This window comes from Dromiciops gliroides, chromosome 1 (genome assembly GCF_019393635.1).
Source record: "Dromiciops gliroides isolate mDroGli1 chromosome 1, mDroGli1.pri, whole genome shotgun sequence".
Classification (NCBI taxonomy): Eukaryota; Metazoa; Chordata; class Mammalia; order Microbiotheria; family Microbiotheriidae; genus Dromiciops; species Dromiciops gliroides.
Window position 1 is genome coordinate 59,796,854 of NC_057861.1, and position 25,100 is coordinate 59,821,953.

The 25,100-nt window shown below is 39.2% G+C and overlaps 2 protein-coding genes and 1 non-coding gene across 3 annotated transcripts; 1 reads left to right on the plus strand and 2 right to left on the minus strand.

The window, feature by feature from the left end:
* Positions 1-347: 347 nt before the first annotated feature.
* Positions 348-1,295, plus strand: LOC122736017 (olfactory receptor 10H1-like). Its single transcript, XM_043977990.1, has one exon. The coding sequence runs from the start codon at positions 351-353 to the stop codon at positions 1,293-1,295; it is 945 nt and encodes a 314-aa protein (XP_043833925.1). The 5' UTR covers positions 348-350.
* Positions 1,296-20,184: 18,889 nt separating this feature from the next.
* On the minus strand, positions 20,185-20,291 carry LOC122737526. Its single transcript, XR_006354358.1, has one exon. It is a non-coding gene; the product is annotated as a U6 spliceosomal RNA (small nuclear RNA).
* Positions 20,292-21,492: 1,201 nt separating this feature from the next.
* LOC122736255 (olfactory receptor 10H1-like) lies at positions 21,493-22,440 on the minus strand. Its single transcript, XM_043978390.1, has one exon. It carries the CDS (start codon positions 22,435-22,437, stop codon positions 21,493-21,495), a length of 945 nt encoding a protein of 314 aa, XP_043834325.1. The 5' UTR covers positions 22,438-22,440.
* Positions 22,441-25,100: the final 2,660 nt, after the last annotated feature.

Genomic DNA, 25,100 nt, shown 5'->3' on the forward strand with positions numbered 1-25,100 from the left:
GAGTGTTTATTTGTACAGGGGATTAGATTTCCTTTGCTTGGCCCCAGGAAAGCAAATGTGGGCTCAGTAAAGATTGTTACACAGAAAGATTTTGCCTGGATATAAGAAAACATCTCCTAATAATTCACACTGTCCAAAGGTGGAATGGACTACTTCACCTGGAAGTAGGATCCTTCCTACTGAAGTCTTTAACTGGAAACTGCATTACCACTTCTTGGGGATATGGTAGAGGGAATACATGCTTTGAGTGGTAGCCAGACTAGATACCATCTGAGGCCCCTTGGAATTCACAGAGTCCATGATTCTATGATAATTCTGTTTTTCTCATGTCCAACTCTTCCATAGCCTCCATGTTGGGGCCAAACCACACCGCAGTGTCTGAGTTCATCCTCATTGGCTTCTCTACCTTTCCTCGGCTTCAGTTGATGTTCTTTGTGCTCTTTCTGCTGATGTATTTGTTCACACTGCTGGGCAACCTTCTCATCATGTTGACCATCCGGAGTGAGCGGAGTCTCCACACACCCATGTACTTCTTCCTATGTGCACTCTCTATCTCAGAAATCTTCTACACTTTTGCCATTATCCCACGACTACTCACAGACCTGCTTTCTACTCAACATGTCATCTCCTTCTCGGGTTGTGCCAACCAGATGTTTTTCTCCTTCACATTTGGCTTTACCCACTCTTTCCTTCTCACAGTCATGGGCTATGACCGCTATGTGGCCATCTGCCACCCTCTGCGCTACAATGTGCTCATGAGCCCACAGGGTTGTACCTGGCTGGTGGTCTCCTCATGGGTTGGTGGTATGATAATGGGCTTGGTGGTTACCCTCGCCATTTTTCACTTGCATTTTTGTGGGCCCAATGAGATCCACCATTTTGCCTGTCACGTACCCCCTTTGGTGAAGCTTGCTTGTGGGGACATTTGGGCTGTGGCCATGGGAGTAGGAATGCTCTGTATCACAGCCCTATTGGGCTGCTTCCTCCTTATCCTCATTTCCTATGCCTTCATTGTGGCCACCATCTTGAGGATTCCTTCAGCTGAGGGCCGACACAAAGCTTTTTCTACCTGTGCCTCCCACCTCACTGTGGTTGTGGTACATTATGGTTTTGCTTCTGTTATCTATCTAAAGCCCAAGGCTCCTGAATCCCTTGAAGGAGACACCCTGATGGGCATCACCTACACTATTCTTACTCCCTTCTTAAGCCCTATCATCTTTAGTTTGAGGAACAAGGAACTGAAGAATGCCCTAAATAAAGTCTTCTTCAGCAATTTCTTCCCTCAAAAACTCTAACCCTCAAGACATCTCTAAAAGACAAGTTACTACACTTATTATTTTGATGTAACAAAAAGTAGTTGGTAGATATAGAGTGAAATGGTCAACTTTCACTCTGTGGAAGGGTTGCTACTCTTCTGTCTTTACTGATATCCTGACTTAGGATATGTCTGTTACTGCCAATCCATTAGTCTACCCAGCGATTAATAACACTAGAGATACCATCTTGTGTGAGGTTCATTGTTTGTTCAACCCTGAGTTCTGTTTTGAAGGTGTGATAATTAAAAGCTGCATCATAGATGGTCCTTAGAGAAAATGTAAATTTGTGAAGAACACTTAGGGGCAGGTATTAGTTGAGGAGGAAGAAATACAGAAGAAGCAAGAAACATATCTTTCTGCTCAAGGAATTTCTATTGTAATAATGTGTTTGCAAGAACAAATCTTTGAAATATGAAATTGTTTTAGAAAGAAATTTATTAGGTCAGTTGGTAGAGGAGAACAATCCTGGAAGGAAGTATGGCTCCCCCTCACCCAGGCTCTGGAAGGTTTACAGTATATATGATTTAGAAAATGGAGTAAGAACATTTGCCTGATTGGTCTCAAGTAGACAAGAAGTAGTCTCTAAGAGAAGGGCAGTTTGAGATGTCTATCAGTAGTTAGGTCAATCTATTTGGGGTCACCCCAAACACAGGCTTTTGGTGGACCCAAAATAAAATCTAGGTGGGGAGATCCAAAACAGGGATACTCTGGGTAGATTCAGGATCTAGGGGAATCCAAAATTTCTTGTAGCCATTTCTGGCATTTCTGGAGAATTACTGGGGTCAGGATGACATTCTGGGTTCAAGCAATCTCTAGTCAAATAAGTTAAATTCCAACAATAATAATGAATGATAAATAATAATACAAAACAGGCAGACACATAATATTGGCCAATATTGGCAACTAACTCAGGGGAAAATTCTACCCATCCCTACCAAGTAAAAAGGTACTTTGAATTGAAATGGCCTACAATAAGAAGATGATGGAGACAGGAGGAATCATAAAAGTCATTTTATGAAACTCCTTCATTTTATATAGCTGTGTTTAGGTCTTGTCTCTGCCACTTATTTTCTGTGTTACCCTGGGCAAATGATTTCACTTTTCAGTGCCTCAGTTTCCCCTTATGTAAACTAAGGACAGCAATGCTCGAACTGTCTACCTCCTAGGGGTATTAGGAGGACATAATGAAATAATGTGTGCAATGTGCTTTGTAAATTGCCTTATCAATTTCAGAATATTATTACTTTTTTCATAGAACCCAGTGAAAGAGATAAGTCTATCTTCACTGGAAAAATTAAAAAATGAAAAACTTATAGCGCTCAGACTATGACATACTTCATTCATCAGTATATACTACATACCTTGAATAGCTATTGCGGATTGAGAAAGAGCTAGGCCCAGAACTTGAGAGTATATTTGGAGTTCAACATAACTTCTGTTTCTATTGCTTTTGATCTTTACCATAAGAATGGCTTGCGTTTGTAAAAAATAGTCTAGGGTGGCAATGATATGATCCTAAAGAACTATCATAAACCCCTTCTGTTTCTATAAACAAATTGACTTGTGAATATTTATTCAACACACCTTTGTTAACACACTGTTGATTGGGCCTATGGATTCCACTCTTGAATTTTGATCACTTCATGGCCTCTATCTGGAGAGAACTCTCAACTACATTCAATAAATCCTTTGGTAGATGCCTGTTGTTGGTCTTTACTATTGCTTGTAGGGTTGTTTGTTCCAGAAATGTATCTTTAAATTTTTGCCCGTTTATCATGTACTCAGAGACTATCAATACTTTTCCTCCATTTTGCAGGAAATTGCAAGTCTTTCTACAGAAATCTTGAGGTGATGAGCTCTGTATAATAGTATACAAGTTTTTGTTTAGCCCCTCTCTACATCCATTGCCATTCACTTTACACTGCCAAAAGTATACATGAGGATTGGTAATCCATAGGTGTTCATTGTTTTAAAAGTATTCTTCCAATTAAGCTTTAAGTTGTGGACGCTAGTAAGTCTCTTGATAAATCCAGCCTCAGCTTTTTCGTTGATATTCTTATCTTCAACGTGTCTTTCCTGAAGAAGAGCAAGTTATGTGCAGGCATTAGCTTCAAACATCGGTTTAATTTGACCTTCAGATTCAATTTTAAAACCTTTTGTCTACATTCTTCTTTGGAATACATTAATAATTTTATAATTTATCAAATCCAAATGACATTATGAAATAATTGGAGAGTTTCCATGAAAGGAAGTAACTATTAATTGTGTATTTCATAGTGGAGATGTACTACTTCAAGCCTTCCCTGTACATTAAATGACAAATATAATAGTTTGGTATGCTTCTAAAGCTTGACTTGAAAGCCAGACTCAGTTCTATTTTGGAGTTATGATAATGTGTTTAAGGCATAGCAGAACCACAGAGGGCTTAATTGTCTCCTTGGAAGATGTCATACTGTCTATCAATTGTTCTTGACATTATTATGTTGGTGGTATGTTTTATATTGAAACAATTTACATGTGGACATCAAATCCTTTATTCTCACATTATTACTGTGTTGAAATTTATTGTATATATTTGCAATACTTTATTACATTATGAGTCAAAGTTTTGTGATAATAAAGGCAGTATAATGGCTACTATGTTTGGATGGTTATCATCTAATTGATGATAAATTGCTCTTTGCACCCCTGGGACTCCTGGTCATATGCCCATATCTTGTTTTTTCTTTTTTTTTCTCAAGTGATAATTGATTTTTTAAAAAGTGAAATAAGATGTGCATTCTTTGTATAAATATATAAATCTTCAAATGGAAGGGCCACTGATGTTTTCACCTTTTGGTAATAAATATGTAATAAGTTCTGTTAAGAAAGAAGAGAATATGTTTACATTAGAGAGGAAGTTGGTATAGTACATTGCTAGTAATACAGGTACCACTGTGAAGCATTTGGGCCAATAATTATGGGTCTATCCATACTTGGTTCCCTGCACTTTTGTAGAGGAACTAGTTTCATTCACTTCCCTTGACATAACCATTCAGTCATTCATTGTATTAAGGAGATGGACATTTGTTTTTCATTTAGTCCATTTTGTGCTCTTGTTGTGTTACATTTCTTTTGACCATATACTGTTAAGCAGAAAGTTCCCACACTCTCCTTCTTTGGAGGTTTGTTCTCTCTTCTAATCTCTTTGTTTCTCAATCCTCTCCAGCACAGTTTTTGATAGGTACTAAAATGGTTGAGCTAGTGTGGCTTAGTGGTTAGAGGACTACCCTTAGAATCAGGAAGTCTTAGATTCAAGTCGCTTCTCTGACACATGCTGACTATATGACCCTGGGTCAGTCATTTAACTTCTTAGTACTCTAGTCAACTCTCAAAGACTATCAGTTAAACAGAGAGTGGTGAACTGAATTTGTAGAGAGAATTTCCCTATCTGGGCAGTTCTCTATACCAGTGAGATAGAACATCCTTTCTGTAAATTGTTTATTTTGGTCTTTGTGCTTTTTTTGAATCCTTGTGTCTCCTTAACTTTTTTGGCTTTCACTTTTAGTTGTTGAAGAAGGGTGTTAAGAAGAGCTCATATGTTAAGTCTATTACCTTCCTCAGAATTCTTTTTGTTTCTTTCAATTGGATGATATGGTATTGAAGTTTTTCTGCATGTATTGGCTAGATTTTTATATAACATTTTAACCTTATTTCCAAAGGTCTTCAATAGTTTTCTCAAGTGGCTTCTGCTATGGTTCTATTTGATGCTTGTTCTGAGAAATATTACTAAATTGTTCCAGTCCTTATTATATAAAGTGTCACTGCATATACTACTATATGCAGGTCCTGAAATGTTTTAACTCTTTTGCCAATTTTTCATTGTGGCCATTCTGGAGAGCTATTTTATAGCCCAAAGGGCTATAAAACTGTGCATACCCTTCAATCCAGCAATACCACTGCTAGGTTTATATCCCCCAAAGAGAAAAAGACCTATTTGTACAAAAACATTTCTAACAGCTCTTTTGTGGCTAAAAACTGGAAATCAAGGAAATGCCCATCAATTGGGGAATGACTAAACAAGCTGTGGTATATGATTGTGACAGAATATTGTGCTATAAGAAATGACAAGCAGGATGATTTCAGAAAGACCTGGAAAAATGTCTATGAACTGATGTATAGTGAAGTGAGCAGAATGAGGAGAACGTTGTGCATGGTGACAGCAATACTGATGAAGAACTGTGAATGACAACTATTCTCAGCAATACAATGATCCAAGACAATCCTAAAGGACTAAGGATGAAGCATACTATTCATCTCTAAAGGAAGAACTGATGTTGACTGAACACAGACTGATGCACGCTATTTTTCACTTTCTTTCATTTTTTTCTTTTATTCAAGTTTTCTTATACAAAATGACTAATATGGAAATGTTTTACGTAATTGTACATGTATAATCTATATTTGATTACTTACTGCCTCAGGGAGAGTGGAGGGGAGGGAAGGAAGGAGGGATAAAATTTAGAATTCAAAACTATAAATTAAAATGTTTATTATTTAATAAAAACACATTCAAACATTCACAATTATAAGGAACTCCTTGCATCAATCTTCTGATCTGTCTGGATTTCTAGTTACCATAATCTAGGTTCTCGGTTGAGGGTCTCTAAGCAGCAGGTAGAGGTTCCCAGCCATGCAGGGCTAGGTTTAAAGAAGGCAATAAAGTTCTCTGACAATTCCCACAATTGAATAAAATTTTCTCACAAAACAGGAACTGAACTAGATCCATTTGTTGTTCAGTCATTTCAGAGTCTTTGGGACTCCATCTTTGGTTTTCTTGGCAAAGGTAGTGGAATGGTTTGCCATTTCATTCTCCAGCTCATTTTATAGATGAGGAAATCAAGGCAAAGAGGGCTAAGTGACTTGCTTAGGGTCACACAGCTAGTAAATAGCTAAGCTTAAATTTGAACTCATGAATGTGAGTTTGGACTCAAGCCCAGTGTCTATCCACTTTCCCATCCAGTTTCCCATTACTAGAACTATGATTAAATGGAAAAGGGAACTGAGCTAGCTCCAGAATTGAGTCACAAGATGGAGTCAATGTGATTCATTCAATTCCCACTACCTCTTGCTGCTTTAATTGCCTCATCACATCCTGTTCAGGTCACTTCAAAATTCATGCTTTCTCCATACTTTCATTCTTCCTTAAAGTAGTTCCCTAGTCTTTTGTCTGGTAGTATAAAATGATATAATTCTGGTCTTAGAGTGAGAAAGGCCTAGATTTGAATCCCTACTCCCCTACCAGATACTTATTTACTGTGAAATTCTGGCCAAGTCACTTGACCTCTTCTACCTCAGTTTTCTCATCTGAAAAATGGGAAAAACGACAAAGTCTACATCATTGGGATGTTGTCAGGATCATAATGTAATGGTATGTGCAAAGCACTTTGAAAACCTTATGGTGATATATAAGCCCCAGCTAGCTGTTATTAATGGTCATCAGGGTATTTTTTGGGTTTTTTTGTGTGTGTGTTTTTGGTTTTTGTGGCAGGGCAACGAGGGTTAAGTGACTTGCCTAGGGTCATACGGTCATCAGTTTTTATTGTCATCCTTTTAAAATATTTTAAACATCTTTTGTTTTAAATGACCTCTACCTATCCCATATATTTGTTAGTCTTTTTTAAACTAGTCTTCAGCTAAATGGTTGTTCTTCCTAACTCCTTAGCATTTTTTCAAGCTTTAGTTTCCTGACAGCCTCACCTGACTTCCTTTCCCTTACTTTGCTGACCTCTTTCTGTCCAGGTTATTGTGCCTTATTTACTTCTTTCTCTTCTCTGGACCTTTTCTTTGTGCTTTTCCTCCTCCTTGAAGCCTTCTCCTTCAACCCAAATCCTTTCTCTTTTAGCTAGAGACTTTTTTCCTTCTACTTTTCCTTAAACCCTTCCACATCATTCCTTTGCCCCCCAAAACAATTTCTAGTCTTCTTAATATTCCACCCAGCCTCCAAATCTCCTTTCTGATTTTTGCTCCCTCTTTGCCATTAAATCCTTCTCCCATACAGAGCATGGAGTAGGATAGGTTGAGTTAAGGCTGAGAATCTCAGAGGAAAATACAGGGTTCTCCTAGCTTTCTGCCACTATTAATTCCTCCTCTCCCACCCCCAGTTAGTTAGAAAGTGTCAATTAGATGGCTTGATGTTGGTGATTGGGTTAGATGTGACATGAAGATCCAGCCTTTGAGTATTTGTATGGCTTAAGTATTCAGTATGACTTAAGTGATATAATATTAGTAAAATATTTTTCAATGTGTCAAGCACAGAATAAATGTTAGCTGTTGTAGTAATGACTATGATGATGGTGGTGGTATCAGTAAAGTAGAATGTCACAGAGAGATAAGAGATTTGGATGAAGCCATGATATAATGGCTTCAATCATTATCTTTGTCTTCAGTCTTTACTGTTAAAGACTCAGAAAAAAGGATGCTAGTTGGGGCTTAGGAAGAAACAGAGCATACCCCATTCTTGATTCCATCTTTCATTCCTGAAGCTGGTCCATGACCCTGAAGGAAAGATAGGAGACAACATATGTGAGGCAAGTTAAACCACTACCATTAGCATTGCCTTGACCACCATTTCCCTCAAATACTGGTGAAGATAGACCAGAACTCTGAATCCAAGATCCTTGGGAAAAGCAGTGCCTCCCCAAACTTCCAGACTGACTTTCAGTTTAGCCCCCACAGCCATCAGTAAGGGGAGAAACCATTGTGGAGATGAGATCCACCTTTCTCCTCAGCACCAGCAAGAGTTGCTGACCAACGTCCAAGAATAGGAAGATGAGCACAGGGCCTAGGGAAAGTTAACAATCTCCTGACTCCAGGCCTGCTTCTAGTCCAGCCCTTGAAGCCATCATCTGGGGAAGCAAATCCTTTAAAGAGGAGGACATCCATCCACACCAACTGTCAGCCAACTTCCAATTACAGGGGAGACAAACCAGAATAGCTCTGTCTCTGCTGGACATCTTCACATTTCTTGTGTTTGGGGGGGTCTGTATTTCCTTTCACATCATCACAAATATGGAAATATGTTTTGCATATTTGCACAAGTATAACATATCAAATTACTTACCATCTCACAGAGGGGTGAAGGGAGGGAGGAAGAGAATTTGGAATCACAATTTTTAAAAAGAATGTTAAAAGTTGTTTTTACACACAATTGGGAAAAATAAAATATTTTTTAAAAAGAGAAAATTATAGTACCAGGCAATTGCCTAATTTAGAGTTAGAAAATTCCATATAATTCTTGTTGAACACCCCCAAATCTGTTTCAAAGTTTGCCCTCCTCCCTAAAAAAGACACAACAACTCATAGGAGCTTGGGTCTAAGAAGCCTAAATTACAACCAAGATCCTTTTATCCTGAATTTGGAATAAAGATGAGTGAACTTAGAAGTTAAACAAAGAAGACAAAGTTATTGCAGACCACATCCACAATCCTACCTCTATCACATATATCTGTCACCAACAACACACCTGCACCCTTTGCCCCCTTCTCCATTTTGAGGTATACTCTGACCAATTAAAATATTGCTGTATCCTTGAGCACAGAAAAAAGATGTCACCTAAGAATGATAAAGGCCAAAGTTCTGAAGAAACAGAACAAAAGTAATAGAAGCTCCAGTATTAATAATTACTGATATTACATAGCTCTTTAAGGTTTGTAAAGTGTTTTACACAAGTTATCTCAAATGAGTCTCACAACAACTTTCTGAAGTAGATTTGACAGGTTAATTATTGTTACTATGGTACTTGGTACATGATTTCCAGGGTATACATGATACTTGTTCTCTGAGCAAGTCTCAGAGAGATTGAGTGACTCATCCATGGTGAGTGAAACAGTAAATGTCAGAGGCAGGACAGCTAATAAGAACCAGAGGCAGGATTTGAACCCAGGTCAACCTCCAGATCCAATGATGTATGACATCCTTTCCTAGACACTATACTTACCATAGATTTAGAGCTCCCAAGTACCTGCCATCCCTTGTCCCTTTTGCTTTCAATCTTTCCCAACATCCAGGGTCTTTTCCAATGAATCCTATCTTTTCATGATGTAGCCAAAGAATTTGAGCTTTAGCTTCAGTATTTGATCTTGCAGTGAATTGTACTTTCTTTAAGTTTTGACTAATTTGATCTTGTTTTCCATGGGATTCTCAAAAGTCTTCTTTGGCACCACGATTTGAAAGCATCAATTCTGTACTACTCAACTTTCCTTATAGTCCAGTTCTCAAAGCCATTTGATACTGAAAAAAACATAGCTTTGACTATATGAACCTTTTTAGACAAAGTGATGTCTCCTCTTTTTAGTATCCTGTCCAGATTTATCACAGCTTTCCTTCTAAGGAGCACACGTCTTTTAATTTGGTGGTTGTAGTCACTGTTTGCATTGATCTTTGAGCCCAAGAATATAAAATCTGCTTCTGTTTCTATTTCTCCCTCTATTTTCCAGGAAGTTATGGGACCAATTGCCAAGATCTTAATTTTTTATGTTAAACTTTAAAATAGCTTAGAATGACAAGAGATCTCTTCAAGAAAATTAGAGACCTTACGGGAGCATTTCATGCAAAAATGGGCATGATAAAAGATGAGAGTGGTAGGGACTTAACATAAGCAGAGGAAATTAAGAAGGGGCAAGAATACACAAAAGAACTATGCAAGAAAGATCTTAACATCACCAATAATTACAATGGTGTTGTTGCTGATCTAGAGCCAGACATTGTCAAGAATGAAGTCAAGTGGGCCTTAGGAAGCATTGCTAACAATGAGATAAGTGATGGAATTCCAGATGAGCCATTTAAAGTCTTAAAAGATGAAGCTGTTAAAGTGCTGTATTTAATATGCCAGCAAATATGCCAGCAAATTTAGATAACTCAACAGGGGCTACTGGGTTGGAAAAGATTAGTTTATGTCCGAATCTTTTTTTTTTTTTTTAGCAACAAACATTTATTTTATTTTTTCCAGTTATATGTAAGGGTAGTTTTCAACATTCATTTTCCTTTTTTTTTTTTTTTAGATTCTCCGTTTCTTTTTCTTTTTTCTTTTTTGAATAGAAAATTATTTTCCAAAACATATGTAAAAAAAATTTTAACATCAATTTTTAAAAAACTTTGTGTTCTAACTTCTCTTCTCCCCCTCCATTCGCACCCCCCACCCACAAGAACTCAAGCAATTCAAAATAAGTTATACATGAGTACTCATGGAAAAATTCCCATATTAGTTAGCTGTGAGAGAAAACAGTAAAAAAAAAAACCCCAAAACTTCAGATTAAGGAATTGTCAAAGATGAAAAGAAAAAAAAATTTAAATGTATTTCCATCTGTTTTCAGATACTATCAGTTCTTTCTCTGCAGATGGGCTGCAATCTTCATAAGTCCTTCAGGGTTATATTGGATCATTGCCTTGCTGAAAATAACCACATGCTTCCCAGCAGATCATCCCCCACTATTGCTGTTATTTTGTATATAGTACATTTCACTGTGCTTCAGTTCATGTAGGTCTTTACAGGTTTTTCTGATAGAATCCTGTTCATCTTAACCTGTATATAGTACCTTAAGCTTGACAGAGAATTTTCTTCATAAAAGCCCAGCAAAGTAGGTACCATATGTTTTTCCATTATACTCAATCATCATAACTATTTCCCTCCACCCCACTCCCTTCCCATGACATTTACACTCTCTTCTTTTTACCTATTCCTCCTCAGAGGTGTTTTACTTCTGACTATCCTCTCCCTCACTCTGCACTCCCTTTTTTTCACCTTTCCTTCCTTATCTTCTTCCCCTCCTATTTTCCTGCAGGGTTAAATAGATTGCTCCTCCCAATTGGGTATGAAAGCTATCCCCTCCATGAGCCCACTCCAATGAGATCAGGGTCCCTGAGCTAATTCTTTGTTCTAAATTGTTCTTCCTCCCTCCCTCCTCAACCCTTCCTATGAGATCAAGCAATTCAATATGTCATACTGGTGCAGTAATGCAGAACATCTTCATCTTCCTTGAAAGTGTTTTGCTTTTGACTGCTTTCTCTCCCAATCTGCCCTTTCCTCCTTCCCTTCTTCCCCCCTCCCCTTTTCTCCCTCCCCCCTCCCCTCAGGGAAAAAATATATTACTATACCTACTTGATTAAGTATGTTAGTCCTTCTTTGAGCCAATTCTGATGATATTAAGGTTCACTCACTCCACAAATCCTTCACCCTCTTCTACTCTCCTCCATAAGCTTTTTTCTTATTTCCTTCATGTGAACTACCTCTCCCCAGACCATCTCTCCCCTCCTCCCTACCCCAGTTTATTCCTCCTATACCTCAACCCTATTTTAATGATGTCATCATGGATTAGTTAGGTGGCACAGTGGACAAAGCACCAGCCCTGGACCCAGGAAGCCCCAAGCCCAAATCCAGCCCCAGACATAAGATAACCCACCCTGTCTGCCCTACAAAGAACAAAACATAAATGCTTAACAGATATCATCCCTTCATATTCAGTTCAGCCCTGTCTTCTGTGAATTTCTTACTGAGATAGTTCTTATGATTTCAAAGTACTATCTTCCCATGTAGGAATGTAAACAGTTTGATCTTTTAATATCCCTCATGAAGTCTTTTTCCTGTTTACCTTTTTATGCTTCTCCAGGATCTTGTATTTGGAAGTCAAATTTACTATTCAGTTCAGGTCTTTTCATCACAAATGCTTGAAAGACCTCTTTCTCATTGAAATCCCATTTTTGCCTCTGAAAGATTATACTCAGTTTTGCTGGGTACATGATTTTTGGCTGAAGTCCCAGTTCCTTCGCCCTCTGAAATATCATATTCCATGCCCTTCGGTCCTTTAATGTAGAGGCTGCTAGATCTTGTTTTATCCTTATTGAAGCTCCACAGTATTTGAATTACTTTTTTCTAGCTGCTTGCAGTATTTTCTCCTTCACCTGGGAGTTCTAGAATTTGGCTATAATATTCCTGGAGGTTTTCCTTTTGGGATCTCTTTCAGGAGGTGATCAATCGGTGGATTCTTTCAATTTCTATTTTAGCTTCTGCTTCTGGAATATCAGGGCAATTTTCCCTCACAATCTCTTGGAGGATGGTGTCTAAGCTTTTGTTTTGGTCATGGTTTTCAGGTAGTCCAATGATTTTCAAATTATCTCTCCTAGATTTATTTTCTAGGTCAGCTGTTTTTCCAAGGAGATATTTCACATTGCCCTCTATTTTTTCATTCAATTGGATTTGCTTTACTGTGTCTTGGTTTCTCATAAGGTCACTAGCTTTCATTTGTTCAATCCTAATTCTTAGGCAGTTATTTTCATCAGACAGTTTTTTAACCTCCTTTTCCATTTGGCTTTTCAAATTATTGACTTTTTTCTCACGACTCTCCTGCATTGCTCTCATTTCCCTTTCTATTCTTTCCTCCTTTTCTCTACATCTTCTTTCTATTTCTCCTACTTTCTCTTCAAAGTCCCTTTTGAGAGCTTCCACGGCCTGAGACCAGTTCATATTTTTCTTGGAAGCTTTGGATGTTGGAGCTTTGACCCTGTTATTATCTTCTCCTTCTGAGGTTGTATTGTGGTCTACCTTACCCCCAAAGAAGTTTTCAATGGTCTTCTGCTTTCTCTGCCTACTCATCCTGGCTTACTATTTCTTGGCTTTTAGCTCCTTCTTCAAGTGTGGCGCTGCTTCCAGGACACACTCTTCAATCTACAGTGTGGCCCAGGCGATGGTAGGGCTTCTTCTCGGCCTGCCTGGCCTCACTTTCATTTGATTTTAAACTCTCCACTGGGGGGTGGGGAGGTGGGGCTGCTTCTTGGCTGAGTTCCTGTTCTCAGCTTCAGAGGGTCCCAGGTGTTTGGGGCTGAGGCAGGGTGGGGCAGGTTTTAATCTCCCCTGGCCTGTTCTCAGGTCTGGAGATAACCTCAGGCCTATTTACTAAGAAACCAACCAGCAAAGCTTTCTGTGGCCTGGTTTTCAGCTTCGGATGAGACTGCTCCCCTGCTCCCCTCACCCACCTGGCTCTCCCACCACTCAGAATTTCTTTCTGGTTGCCCACTGGGGTGGGACAGTTGAATCTTTCCCCCCAGTCCACTGGTACCCTTGCACTTACCCCCCAGGCCAGCCGTTCAGCCTGACTGCACGCTTGGTTCCAGAAGACGCTTGTACTGCAGCTGATTCAGAGGCACTGGGGCAAATTCCTCGGGCCGGTGTCTGGTGTGTCGGCCCGACTGCAGGGTTAGGCTTTATTCATGGCCCAGCACGGCCCCTTGAAATCTATCTATAGCTGGAGAAAACTCTCAGCCAGTATTTTTGTGTGTTTTTCTGCCCGGAGGATTATTTTATTGCTATATTTGCAGTCATTGTATCAGGAGCCCTGTGGGTTTAATGTCTTTCCTCTGCCATCTTGGCTCTGCCCCCTTAACATTCATTTTCATAAGATTTAGAGTTCCAAATTTTTCTCCTTTGCTCCCTCCCTTTCCTCCCCCCTCCACAAGATTGGAACCAGGTTATATACATACAATCCACAAGTGCTCTTTTTATTAGTTCTTTCTATAGGGGTGCAAAGTAAGCTTCCTCATTAGTTCTTTGGGATTGTCTTGGATCATTGCATTGCTGAGAGTAGTTAAGTGATTCACATTTGCTCATTGAACAATAGTGCTGTCACTATGCACAATGTCCTCCCAGCTCTGCTCATTTCAAAAGGGATTTGCTTCTGTCTGTCCCCTCCCCCACTCTGCCCTTCCTTCTTTTGCCCCTCTCTCTTTATCTCCTTCCCCTCCTATTTTCCTGCAGGGTTAGAGAGATTACTCCACCCAATTGAGTGTGTATATTATTCCCTCCTTGAGTCAATTCTAATGAGATTGAGGTCTTTGAGCCAATTCTGATGAGTGTTAGGCTCATTTACTGCCCAGATTAAATAGATTACTCCACCCAGTTGGGTGTATATGTTAGTTCCTCCTTGAGCCAACTCTGATGAGTTTAAGGTCTTTGAGCCTTTTCTGATGAGTCTAAAATTCATTTACTGCCCTGCTCCTCTCCCATCTCTTCCCCCACTCCATGTTTCTTTCATGTAGAATTTCATATTTGCCCTTCCCCCTCCCCCAGTGCATTCACCTCACCCCTTAATTTAAGCCTAAAGATGTCATCATGGGGCAGCTAGGTGATACAGTGGACAAAGCATCCACCCTGGACCCAGAGGGATCCCAGCCAAAACCGGGCCTCAGAAACAAGGCAGTCACCCACTGCATGACCCCAGGCATGTCCCAAACTCCAATTTTTTATGGTTCTCTAAGGTCTTGTATTTGAAAGTCACATATGCCATTCAGTTCAGGTCTTTTCATCACAAATATCTGAAAGTTTTCTTTTTCATTAAAGTCCCATTTTTTCCTCTGAAAGATTATGCTGAGTTTTGCTGGCTAGGTGGTTCTTGGTAGTAATCCCATTTCCTTTGCCCTCTGGAATATCATATTCCATGCCCTCTGGTCCTTTAATGTAGAAGCTGCTAGATCTTGTGCTATCCTGACTGGGGCTCCACAGTACTTGAATTCGTTCCTTTTGGTAGCTTGCAATATTTTCTCCTTGACCTGAGAGTTCTGGAATTTGGCTATAATATTCCTAGGAGTTTTCCTTTTGGGATCTCTTTCTGGAGGTGATTGGTGGATTCTTTCAATTTCTATTTTAGCTTCTTCTTCTAGAATTTCAGGGCAATTTTCCCTGAGAATATCATGGAAGATGATGTCTAAGCTCTTTCCTTGATCATGGTTTTCAGGTAGACTGATACTTTTCAAATTATCTCTCCTGGACCTATTTTCCAGGTCAGCAGTTTTTCCCAGAAGATATTTCACATTGCCCTCTATTTTTTTATTCATTTGGATTTGCTTTATTGTGTCTTGATTTCTCATAAAGTCACTGGCTTCCATTTGTTCAATCCTAATTCTTAGGCAATTGTTTACATCAGGGAGCTTTTGTACCTCCTTTTCCATTTGGCCAATTTGACTTTTCAAGCTTTGAATTTTTTCTCATGTCTTTCCTGCATCACCCTCATTTCTCTTTCCATTTTTTCCTCTACCTCTCTAACTTTATCTTCAAAGTCCTTTTTGAGCACCTCTATGGCCTGAGACCCATTCATATTTTTCTTGGAAGCTTTAGATATAGGGGCCCTGATGTTGACATCTTTCTCTGGTGTTGCCCCTTCATCTTCCTTGTTACTGAAGAAACTTTCTATGGTCCTCACCTTTCTCTGTTGGCTCATCTTGCCTTTCTTTTACTTGATTTTTAGCTCCTTAAAGTGGGGCACTGTTTCCAGGCTGCAGCTTAAGAAGTCCCAGGTGGTATGATTTAAGGAGGATCAGGTTCTTCACTCACCTGGCCTGTTCCCTGGTCCATAGATGACCCCAGACCAACTTGCTAATCAACCAGCTTTGTGTGTTGTGGTTGTTAGCTCCAACAAGCCTGTGCCCCTCCCCCGCCTATGCCACTGCTACTCAAGCCTACCTCCTGGTTCTCAGCAGGGGTGAAAAATCCAAGTTCTGCCTCAGCACCAGCATAGACCCCTGTAGTCTCCCCCGTGACCAGGGCTCAGCCCTCTCACCAGACTGTGAGCTTAGTTCCACATGACACTGGTGCTTCAGCTGATTCAGAGTCTCTGGGGGTCTGTTTTTCTGGTGATGCCTTCCTGGAACTGGATCTGTGTCAGGGTGACTGTGGAGTTGGGCTCGACTCCTGTATCAGCACAGCAGCTGCCTCTTTCTGACCTTCCAAGCTGTTCTTGGTTAGAAGATGATTTCAGCACATTCTTCTGTGAGTTTTGCTGCTCCAGGCATTTTCCTGTGGCATTATTTGGATGTTTTTTGGAGTGATTGTGTCATGAGTTCGAGAGTTCACTGTCTTTCCTCTGCCATCTTGTCTCTGCCCTGGAAGTTTTTATGTCTGAATCTTAAAAAATGGCAATGCCAAGGAATATTGAAATTACTGAACAGGTACATTAATTTCTCATGCCAGCAAGGTTAAGATTCTTCAAGCTTAGGATCCTGCAAGCTAGACATGAGCAATATGTACACCAAGAATTACCAGAAGAGCAGGCTGTTTTTTAGAAGAGGTAGAAGAACTAGAGACCAAATTGCCGGCATTCGTTAGATTATGATAGAAAGTAAGGGAGTGCCAGAAAAACATCAACTTCTTCATTGACTACACTAAAGCCTTTGGGTGTCTGGGTCACCACAAAATGTGCCAAGTCCTCAAAGAGATCAGAGTACCAGATCATCTTCTAATCAATGAATCATATGAAGATAGAAAAAATAACTTATCAAATTTACAGATTGCATAAAGTTAAGAAGGTTAGCTCCCAAACTAGATAAAAGAAGCATTATATAAAAACAAAACAAAAAATTATAACAGGCTGAGAGTTTGGATCAAATCCCACCTCTGATGCTCACTACCTGTGTGACCTTGGGCAATTCACTCAAGCTCTCTAGGTTTTGGCATCCTTACCCAAAAAATTACTATGTGATTTCTGAGTTCTTTTCCATATCTAAATCTATGACCTTGTGATACTAATAAAATGAAATTTAATTAGGAAAAAATGTTAAGTTCTTTATTGGGGTTCAAAACATCAGCCTTCAAAAGTTGTATAGATGTGACTAGGTAAGAATTCTTATGAAAAATATCTTAGAGTTCTAGTGGACTATATGTTCTATATGAGTTAGTATGACATGGCAGCCAGAAACAAAGAAACAAACCTTAATATGACCTGAGGTGGAAATAAGAAAGGCATAGTGTTAAAAAAATTTTTTTAGGGGCAGGCAGATAAAGCACTGGCCCTGGATTCAGGAGGACCTGAGTTCAAATGCAGCCTCAGACACTTGACACTTAATAGCTGTATGACCCTGGGCAAGTCACCTAACCTTCATTGCCCCGCCAAAAAAAATTTAAGGTGATAGTTCTGCTATCCTCTATTCAGACTACCATGATTCTTTAGTGGTAAAGTCAAATGCTAACTATATAGGTGATCTTGGGTAAATCACTTAAACTACAAGGGCTTCAATTTCCCAATCTGTAAATGAGTTGGGTTAGGCTGAGCTAGGTAGCCTCTGAGGTGGCTCCCACCTCTAAATCTATAATCCTATAAGTTAGAGCTAACTACTAAGTTTCATTAACTTTTTTTACTCTAAGATATGGTTTCAAATGAGTTGAAATTGTGTTCCATTCAGCTCTTGGAGGAAAAAAAAAATGACAGACTAAAATAAGATTGATGGAGGGCATTTTAGAAGGCTATTTTTCAGTGATACTGGAAAGAACATTTGGTTTTCAGGGATGAATTGGATGGGATCCCTCTCAGTTTTATGATTCTATAATTTTGTGATATTGATAATGTCATATCAACTCTTAACCTTAGTTTTCTTGTTTATAAAAATAATGGAGGTGGACTAGATGGTCCCTAAGGTCCCTGCCAGCTCTGATATACTCCATTCTATGTTCCAAAGGGCTTTCTAGATCAGACATTCTATTCTCCATGTTCTAACAGCCCTTACAGTTCTGATATCTAGCTCTATGATTCAATTCACAAAACTAAACTTTGCCTTTGTCAATTAACAAAGAATGCCACTTTTCAAGAAGATAGCTCCATTAATCAGCTCTCTAGTACCAACATGTGATAGGTACTTAATAAACTCTGGTTGTAGCCAGTAGGCATCACAATTTAGGAAGCTGTCATACACTCAGAGGGGAACAACCAGAATGTGAAGATCGATCAGTCAATAAGCATTTATTAAGCATGCATTATGTGCTAGGAATTGTGGTAAGTGCTGGGGATACAAAGAAAGGCAAGAGATAGTCCTTGCTCTTGAGGAGGTAACAATCTAATGGGGAGATAACAAATAAACAAATATATACAAACCAACTATACACAGGATAAATATATAAATAAATAAATAAATATATATATACACATATATAAGCACATAGAGATATATGTATGAATATTGTACACAGTATCATCAACATTGTGTGTTGATCAACTGTGATGGACTAGATTCTTCTCACCAATGCAATGGTACAGTAGAGTTCCAGGGGACTCATGATGGAAGGGGATCTCCAAATCCAGAAAAAAAAACAAAACTGTGGAGTATAGATGCTGATTGAACCATACTGTTTCTTTTGGTTTTGGTTCTGTTCTTTTTCTATTTTGAGGTTTTTCCTCATTGCTCTTATTCTTCTCTTATAACATGACTAATACAGAAATATGTTTAATGTTAGTTTATATATATCCTATATCAGATTTCCTGTTGTCTAGGGGAGGGTGGAGAGAGGGGAGGGAGGGAGAAAAATCTGAAATTGGAAAGCTTGTATAAACAAATGTTAGGAACTATCTTTACATGTAACTGGAAAAAAAATAAAATACTTTTTATCAGAAAAAACAAACAAACAAAAATATATGTATGAATATATCACAAGGTCATGATATATGTATATATATATGCACATATACACATATATATTTACATGTATTACTAACTACTGATGGAGGTAAATGTTTTTTCTTTCTAGCAGATTAAAAAACCACAACATGTTCTATGTTCAGTGCCTAGATAGCTTGATGCTTGCAAGGGAATTAAGGACACCTAAATGAAAGCTAGAAGCAAATGAGATTCATATATTCCCAGGGGAAATCTTGGATTGAGGACTGAAGAGTAAGATGACTAAGACTCACTCCAGGGTGAACTTGGGTTTGTGTGAGCTCGCAGTTGTAGTAGAACTTTATAGGAAACATCATCATCATCATTATCACACCATTTAATAGAGTGATTTGAAATTTAAATAAAAGTGACAAAGAAACAGCAGGTGACAGAAAGATCAGTTTTGTTCAGTTTAGGAAAAAAGTATAAAGATTTTCTTCTTCATAGATACCTCAATCAAAATACTTGAAACTCGCTTCTTCCTAATTGTAGGGGCCTTCTGTTTTGGTTCCTAAGAATTTTACATTCTCCATTTAGTTGAAGAGAGACATAATGGCATCAGGAAGCATGTTGGGTTGAGAGTCAGAAAGCTTGAGTTAAAGTTCTGGGTCTTACACTTTCGTAATCTGTGCGATCTAGCAACTCCCTTCTCTTCTCTGAGCTTCAGTTTCCTTGTCTGTATAATGGGATAATAACACTAGCACTCCCTGCCTTGATGTTAACTACCAGGTAACAGTATTTCCCAGAACCCTTATATCATTTAGCCACTTAATATCAATTATATCAAAGCATGATTAGCCTGGAAGTGTATGTGTGTGTCTCCAGAACCTCATCAATTCCTTATTTCAAAAGTCTTTCCATCAGACTATCATAGAACTTGACATGGAAAGAGACCTTGAAGATCATCTAATCATCCAGTGCCCTTATTTTTCCGATGTGAAAACTGAAACCCAGAGAGATTAAGCTGTACAAGGTCAAAGAGGCACTAAAAGTCAGAGAAGCATCGTTGGTTAACCCATTTATAATAAACCAACTTTATAAATGAACATCCATGAAAGCACAAGGACTTCCAAAGAATTCATATTTCAGAGATGGACAAAAGAGGAAATTAATCATACAATGTCAATGTCACTTGGGTTGTGATCTCACTGCAAGAGCCAATGGTGAGGTTAAAGCATGTGTCATCTCTCCAATAACAGCATGAGATCCTTGAGATCTGGAGGTGACTTGCTCTTTCTTTTTGAATCCCCAGTTCAGTGAGTGTCTTCTTCATAGTAACTGTTTAGCAAATGCTTTTTCATGTATTATGGGAGACTGACAAAGTCTAGCCCTTATGAGCTTGCCAGTGTGCATGGCTATTGCAATCCACCTTGTACTTTGGAGTATACATAAATATTTATTAAAAATACTTAACCCCCCCCCAAATATGGAACACTTCATGAATTTGTGTGTCATCCTTGTGCAGGTGCCATGCTAATCTTCCCTGTATCATTCCAATTATAGTATATGTGCTGCCAAAGCAAGCACAACATCATGTGACTTTTTCCAGGCTGGCTACCTCATGGTGAAGAGACAGACTTTTCATTGGCTTATGAGATGGAACTAAAAATGCTCTTAAAAGGCACTTAATGACTGAGATATTTTCTTTTTTCTGGCTGGTTGTGTTGGAATGAAATAGACATCGTAAGCCTCTGGATACATAGAGGCTTTGGCCCTTCTCACCCAGAGCCAACTTCATGCCTATGAATATGGGTCTCTGTTCTTTGCCTTATTGTGCTTGTTATTTCTTGTTTTTAGGTGAAGTTCTGTTGGAGACAACCATGACCTTGTGGGCTTTGAAAGGTCAATATGGTAATCTACCAGAGTAGTGTCCATGCCAGAATGTGTGGCCAGATGACCATGACCTACTAATATATCTTTGAGAATCTACTGGGAAGTAACCCAGCAGTAAATTGATGCTGTGCCCTCCACTCAAGGGAATCACTCTGTCCATTGGCTATGCCAAACCCATAAATGAATCTGGAGGGGCAAATTCTTTGTAGAAAGTCCTTTAAGTATGACCTCAATATTCCTAGGAACAGAGGTGGTGTAGGAGAGAATATACCCCTAGTTTTCAGATTTGGTTTGTACTTCTGTTCTTGTTATACCTTTGTAGGAAATATCCTTTTTTTTTTTTTAAGGAAATATCCTTTTTAAAAAAGTTAATTGATATTAAGTGGATAAATGATACGAAGGCTCTGGGAAATACTGTTAACTGGTAGTTAACATTATGTATAATAAACCTAAATCTGGGCTGATGATATTAGAAAGCTACTCCAATCCCTCAGGCATACCATAAAACTATGAGTGGAAATGTGCCTTGATTTAGAAAGTTAAGTGGCATAGTAGATAGAATTTTGGACCTAGGGTCAGGAAGTCTTGAGTTCAAAATCTTAGACACCAACTAGATACATGCTGGAGCAGCTACTTAGCCTGTTTCCTCGTGTAAAATGAGGACAATAGTGCCTATCTCAAATATAGGTGGTTGTGAAGATCAAATACTATAACATTTAAAGTGTTTTTCATAGTTAAATCACAGCATAAAAGCTATTATTATTACTCATATGGGTTGAGTGAATAAATCTATTCATTTATTTGTTCATTCCTTCATCTAGGAAAAATTCCATTGCATTAAATCTAAAAAGAAAATCAGATAATGCCAGTTCTTAACAACCTGGTAATCTCCCGATCAGAGTCTTAAGGGACACTGGCTACTGAAGAACACTTTCTTCAGGGCATTTTTTAGCTCCTTGTTCCTCAGGCTGAAGATGATGGGGCTCAGAAAAGGAGTGAGAGCAGTGTAGGTGATTCCCATCAGGGTGTCCCCTTCCAGGGATTCTGGAGCCTTGGGTTTAAGATAAATTACAGAGGCAAAGCCATAGTGCACAACCACTACAGTGAGATGGGAGGCACAAGTAGAGAAGGCTTTGCGACGGCCCTCAGCAGAAGGAATTCTCAATATGGTGGCTACAATAAAGGCATAAGAAAGGAGGATAAGGAGGAAGCAACCCAACAGAGCTGTGATGCAAACCATCCCAACTCCCATGGCCACTAGAGAGATGTCTCCACAGGCTAACTTCACCAAGGGGGGTACATGACAGAAGAAATGGTGGATTTTATTGGGCCCACAGAAGGTCAGGTGGAAAATTGCAAGTGTAACTACCAGTCCCATTACCATGCCACCAAGCCATGAGGAGGCCACCAACCAGGCACAGCCCTGTGGGTTCATGAGCACATTATAACGCAAAGGGTGGCAGATGGCCACATAGCGATCATAGCCCATAACAGTGAGCAGGAAAGAATGCGTGAAACCAAATGTGAAGGAGAAGAACATCTGATTGGCACAGCCCAGGAAGGAGATAGTGTGATGATTGGAGACCAGGTCAGTGAGCATGCGAGGGATGATGGCAAAAGTATAGAAAATTTCTGAGATAGAGAGTGTACATAGGAAGAAATACATGGGTGTGTGGAGGCTCCGCTCATTCCGGATAGTCAACATGATGAGAAGGTTGCCCAGCAGTGTGAATAAATACATCAGCAGAAGGAGCACAAAGAACATCAACCGAAGCTGGGGGAATGTGGAGAAGCCAATGAGGATGAACTCAGACACCATGGTACTGTTTGGCCCCAGCATGGAGACTATGCTAGAGTTGGACATGAGAAAAACAAAGTTGTCATTGAATCATGAATTCTGAAAGTTGAAAGGGACTTCAGAGGGTATCTGCAGAGAGCTTTATTCCACTCAATCACATCCCCAACAACTAGTCATCCAGCCTCCATTTGAAGACTTCCAGTGACAGAGAGTTCACTACCACTTTAGGCAGAGCATTCCAATTAAGTCCAGCTCTCATTGTAAAAAATGTGAAATATGGAAAAGATGACAAGGATGGATGTGAACTTGGAAGTTCTGCTCCCAGCACAGAAGCTAATCTTGAGGGCAGGGGGATGAGAATAAGGGGAGAAAAGTTACCAGTTTATATTCAGTACAAAAGGTTCCTTTGCCTTACTATGTACAAAAGCAAATGAGGGGCAGCTAGGTGGCGCAGTGGATAGAGCACCGGCCCTGGATTCAGGACCGGTTCAAATCTGGCCTCAGACACTTAACACTTAGTAGCTGTGTGACTCTGGTCAAGTCACTTAACCCCAATTGCCTCACCAAAAACCAAAAACCAAAAACAACAACAAAAAAAAACAAATGAAATCAAAGGCCAAGATCTTGAGAAATAGATATATCACTCCATCCAGTCTTGGTTTTACCAAATATTCTTCTTATCCTAGGCAATCTTCTATCTCACCTTCTCAACCTTTCCCCCCATAGATTTCCCTGGCACTTTATGTTTCTCACTAAAGTCAGACCCATGAGCACATACCTAGTATTATCCTGATTTTCTTGAAGATAACTGTCCCTCCTGTTTCACCATGTTGGTGACTGGAATTCTAACCACCAGTGTTCTCTGCCATAGAGAGAATTAAATTGAGTGAATGAGGAGAGTACAGGATTGGAGAAATCCAAGGAAAGGAAATGACTTAAAATGGGGATTAAATACAGTGGACAGGAATAGGGGGTCAGAAATAGAAATGATACTGGGACTGGATTCATTACCCAATTGTGTCAACTGGTATTTATAGGGGTTCTGCCCATCTCCTTCCTTTATTCCTTGGTGATTGCCCTTCCCTATACACCAACTTGCACTTTTGAGTGGGGCTGGTATCAGACCTTTAATTTTATTGCTATAAGGGCCTTGTGTTGGGGAAACTCCTCTCTCCCAAGACAGATTTGCACCTGTTCTAAAAATGTGACTAAGTTCGTCCTGTTTCTCCTGATTCTGCCCTTTGGGACTGAGAAGAAATCTTTATTTATTTATTTATTTTTGAGCAGAAGAAATCTAACCACTCTTCTTCATGATAGCTATCCAGAGTCCTGAAGACAATTATAATGTTTCCTTCAAGTCTCCTCTTCTCTGGGTCAAACAAGCTCAGATTCATCAAATCATTTTTGTGTAGCCATATCTGCAGTCCCCTTTGCATCTTGGATAGCCTCCTATGGATATTCTCTGATTTGTCATTGTCTTTCCTAAAATGTGATGCATGGGTCTGAGCAAAGTACTTCAGATTTGATTTGAATATGACCAAAAGAGTTGGACAATCACTGTGCCTGGTTCTTGACAAAGAGTGGAACAGGAAGGAGGATGCTGGATTTGGAGTCAGAGAATCTTGGTCCAAATCCTAGTTCTTCCATTAAATTTATCTGTGTGAATTCAGGCCAGTCACTTCACTTCTCTGCATCTAAGTTTTCCTATATATGAAATGATGGTCCCTTTCAGTTCCAAACTGATAATTTATGACATGTCTTTCTTTCTTTCTTTCTTTCTTTCTTTCTTTCTTTCTTTCTTTCTTTCTTTCTTTCTTTCTTTCTTTCTTTTTTCTTGCAGGACAATGAGGGTTAAGTGACTTGCCTAGGGTCACATGGCTAGTAAGTGTCAAATGTCTGAGGCCGGATTTGAACCAAGGTCCTCCTGAATCCAGGGTCAGTGCTTTATCCACTGAGCCACCTAGCTGCCTTGATATGAGTCTTTCTTAAGACAACCCCAAACTCCAATGTTGTTGTAACTTTGGGGCTTCCATTTTACCTTATGCTTACCTTGCAGTACAACCCCCCCCCCAATTTTTCATACCAACTATTGCCTAGTTGCTCTTTCTTCATCTTTTACTTCACAGGATCATGGCATCATAGATTTGGAGCTGAAAGGCACCTTAGAGGTCACAAAGTCTAATTCCATTATTTTACAGATAAAGAAATTGAGGCTTAGAGATGTTAACTTACTTGCCCATAGCCCCTGAACTAATAAGGATTTTTTTTTTAATTAAAAAAAAATTTTATTTATTTATTTTTACTAGTAAGGATTTGAGGCAGGATTTGAACCTAGGCCTTCCTGACTTAAAGTTCAGCATGCTATACTTGTGCAATTAATTTTTTGAACCTCATTATAAGACTTCATATTTAATTTCTTAAAATTTTAGCCTATTGTTCTAAAATCTTTGGGGATCCTATATGTCTTTGTTTAGACAGCTCCACAGGCTTGTCAATTGGTCTTTTATTTCCCTCATCTTCATCTATAGCATGTAGACAATGACTTCCATTCACAGGGATTTGAAGAATATCAGCTGATTGGCACCTTAAGTTTGGGAGGCTGAGGGAGTAAGAGGTCAGGTGAGGGAGTTGGGAAGGGAGAAGTCTTGAGTCAGAGCACAAGGTATCATTCAGAAGAGGAGAAGGACTGAGAGTAGAGGGAGTAT

What these genes read in the sequence shown, in the direction of transcription:
- LOC122736017 (XM_043977990.1), top strand. Translation starts at nt 351, where the DNA reads ATGTTGGGGCCAAACCACACCGCAGTGTCTGAGTTCATCCTCATTGGC.
- LOC122736255 (XM_043978390.1), bottom strand. Translation starts at nt 22,437, where the DNA reads ATGCTGGGGCCAAACAGTACCATGGTGTCTGAGTTCATCCTCATTGGC.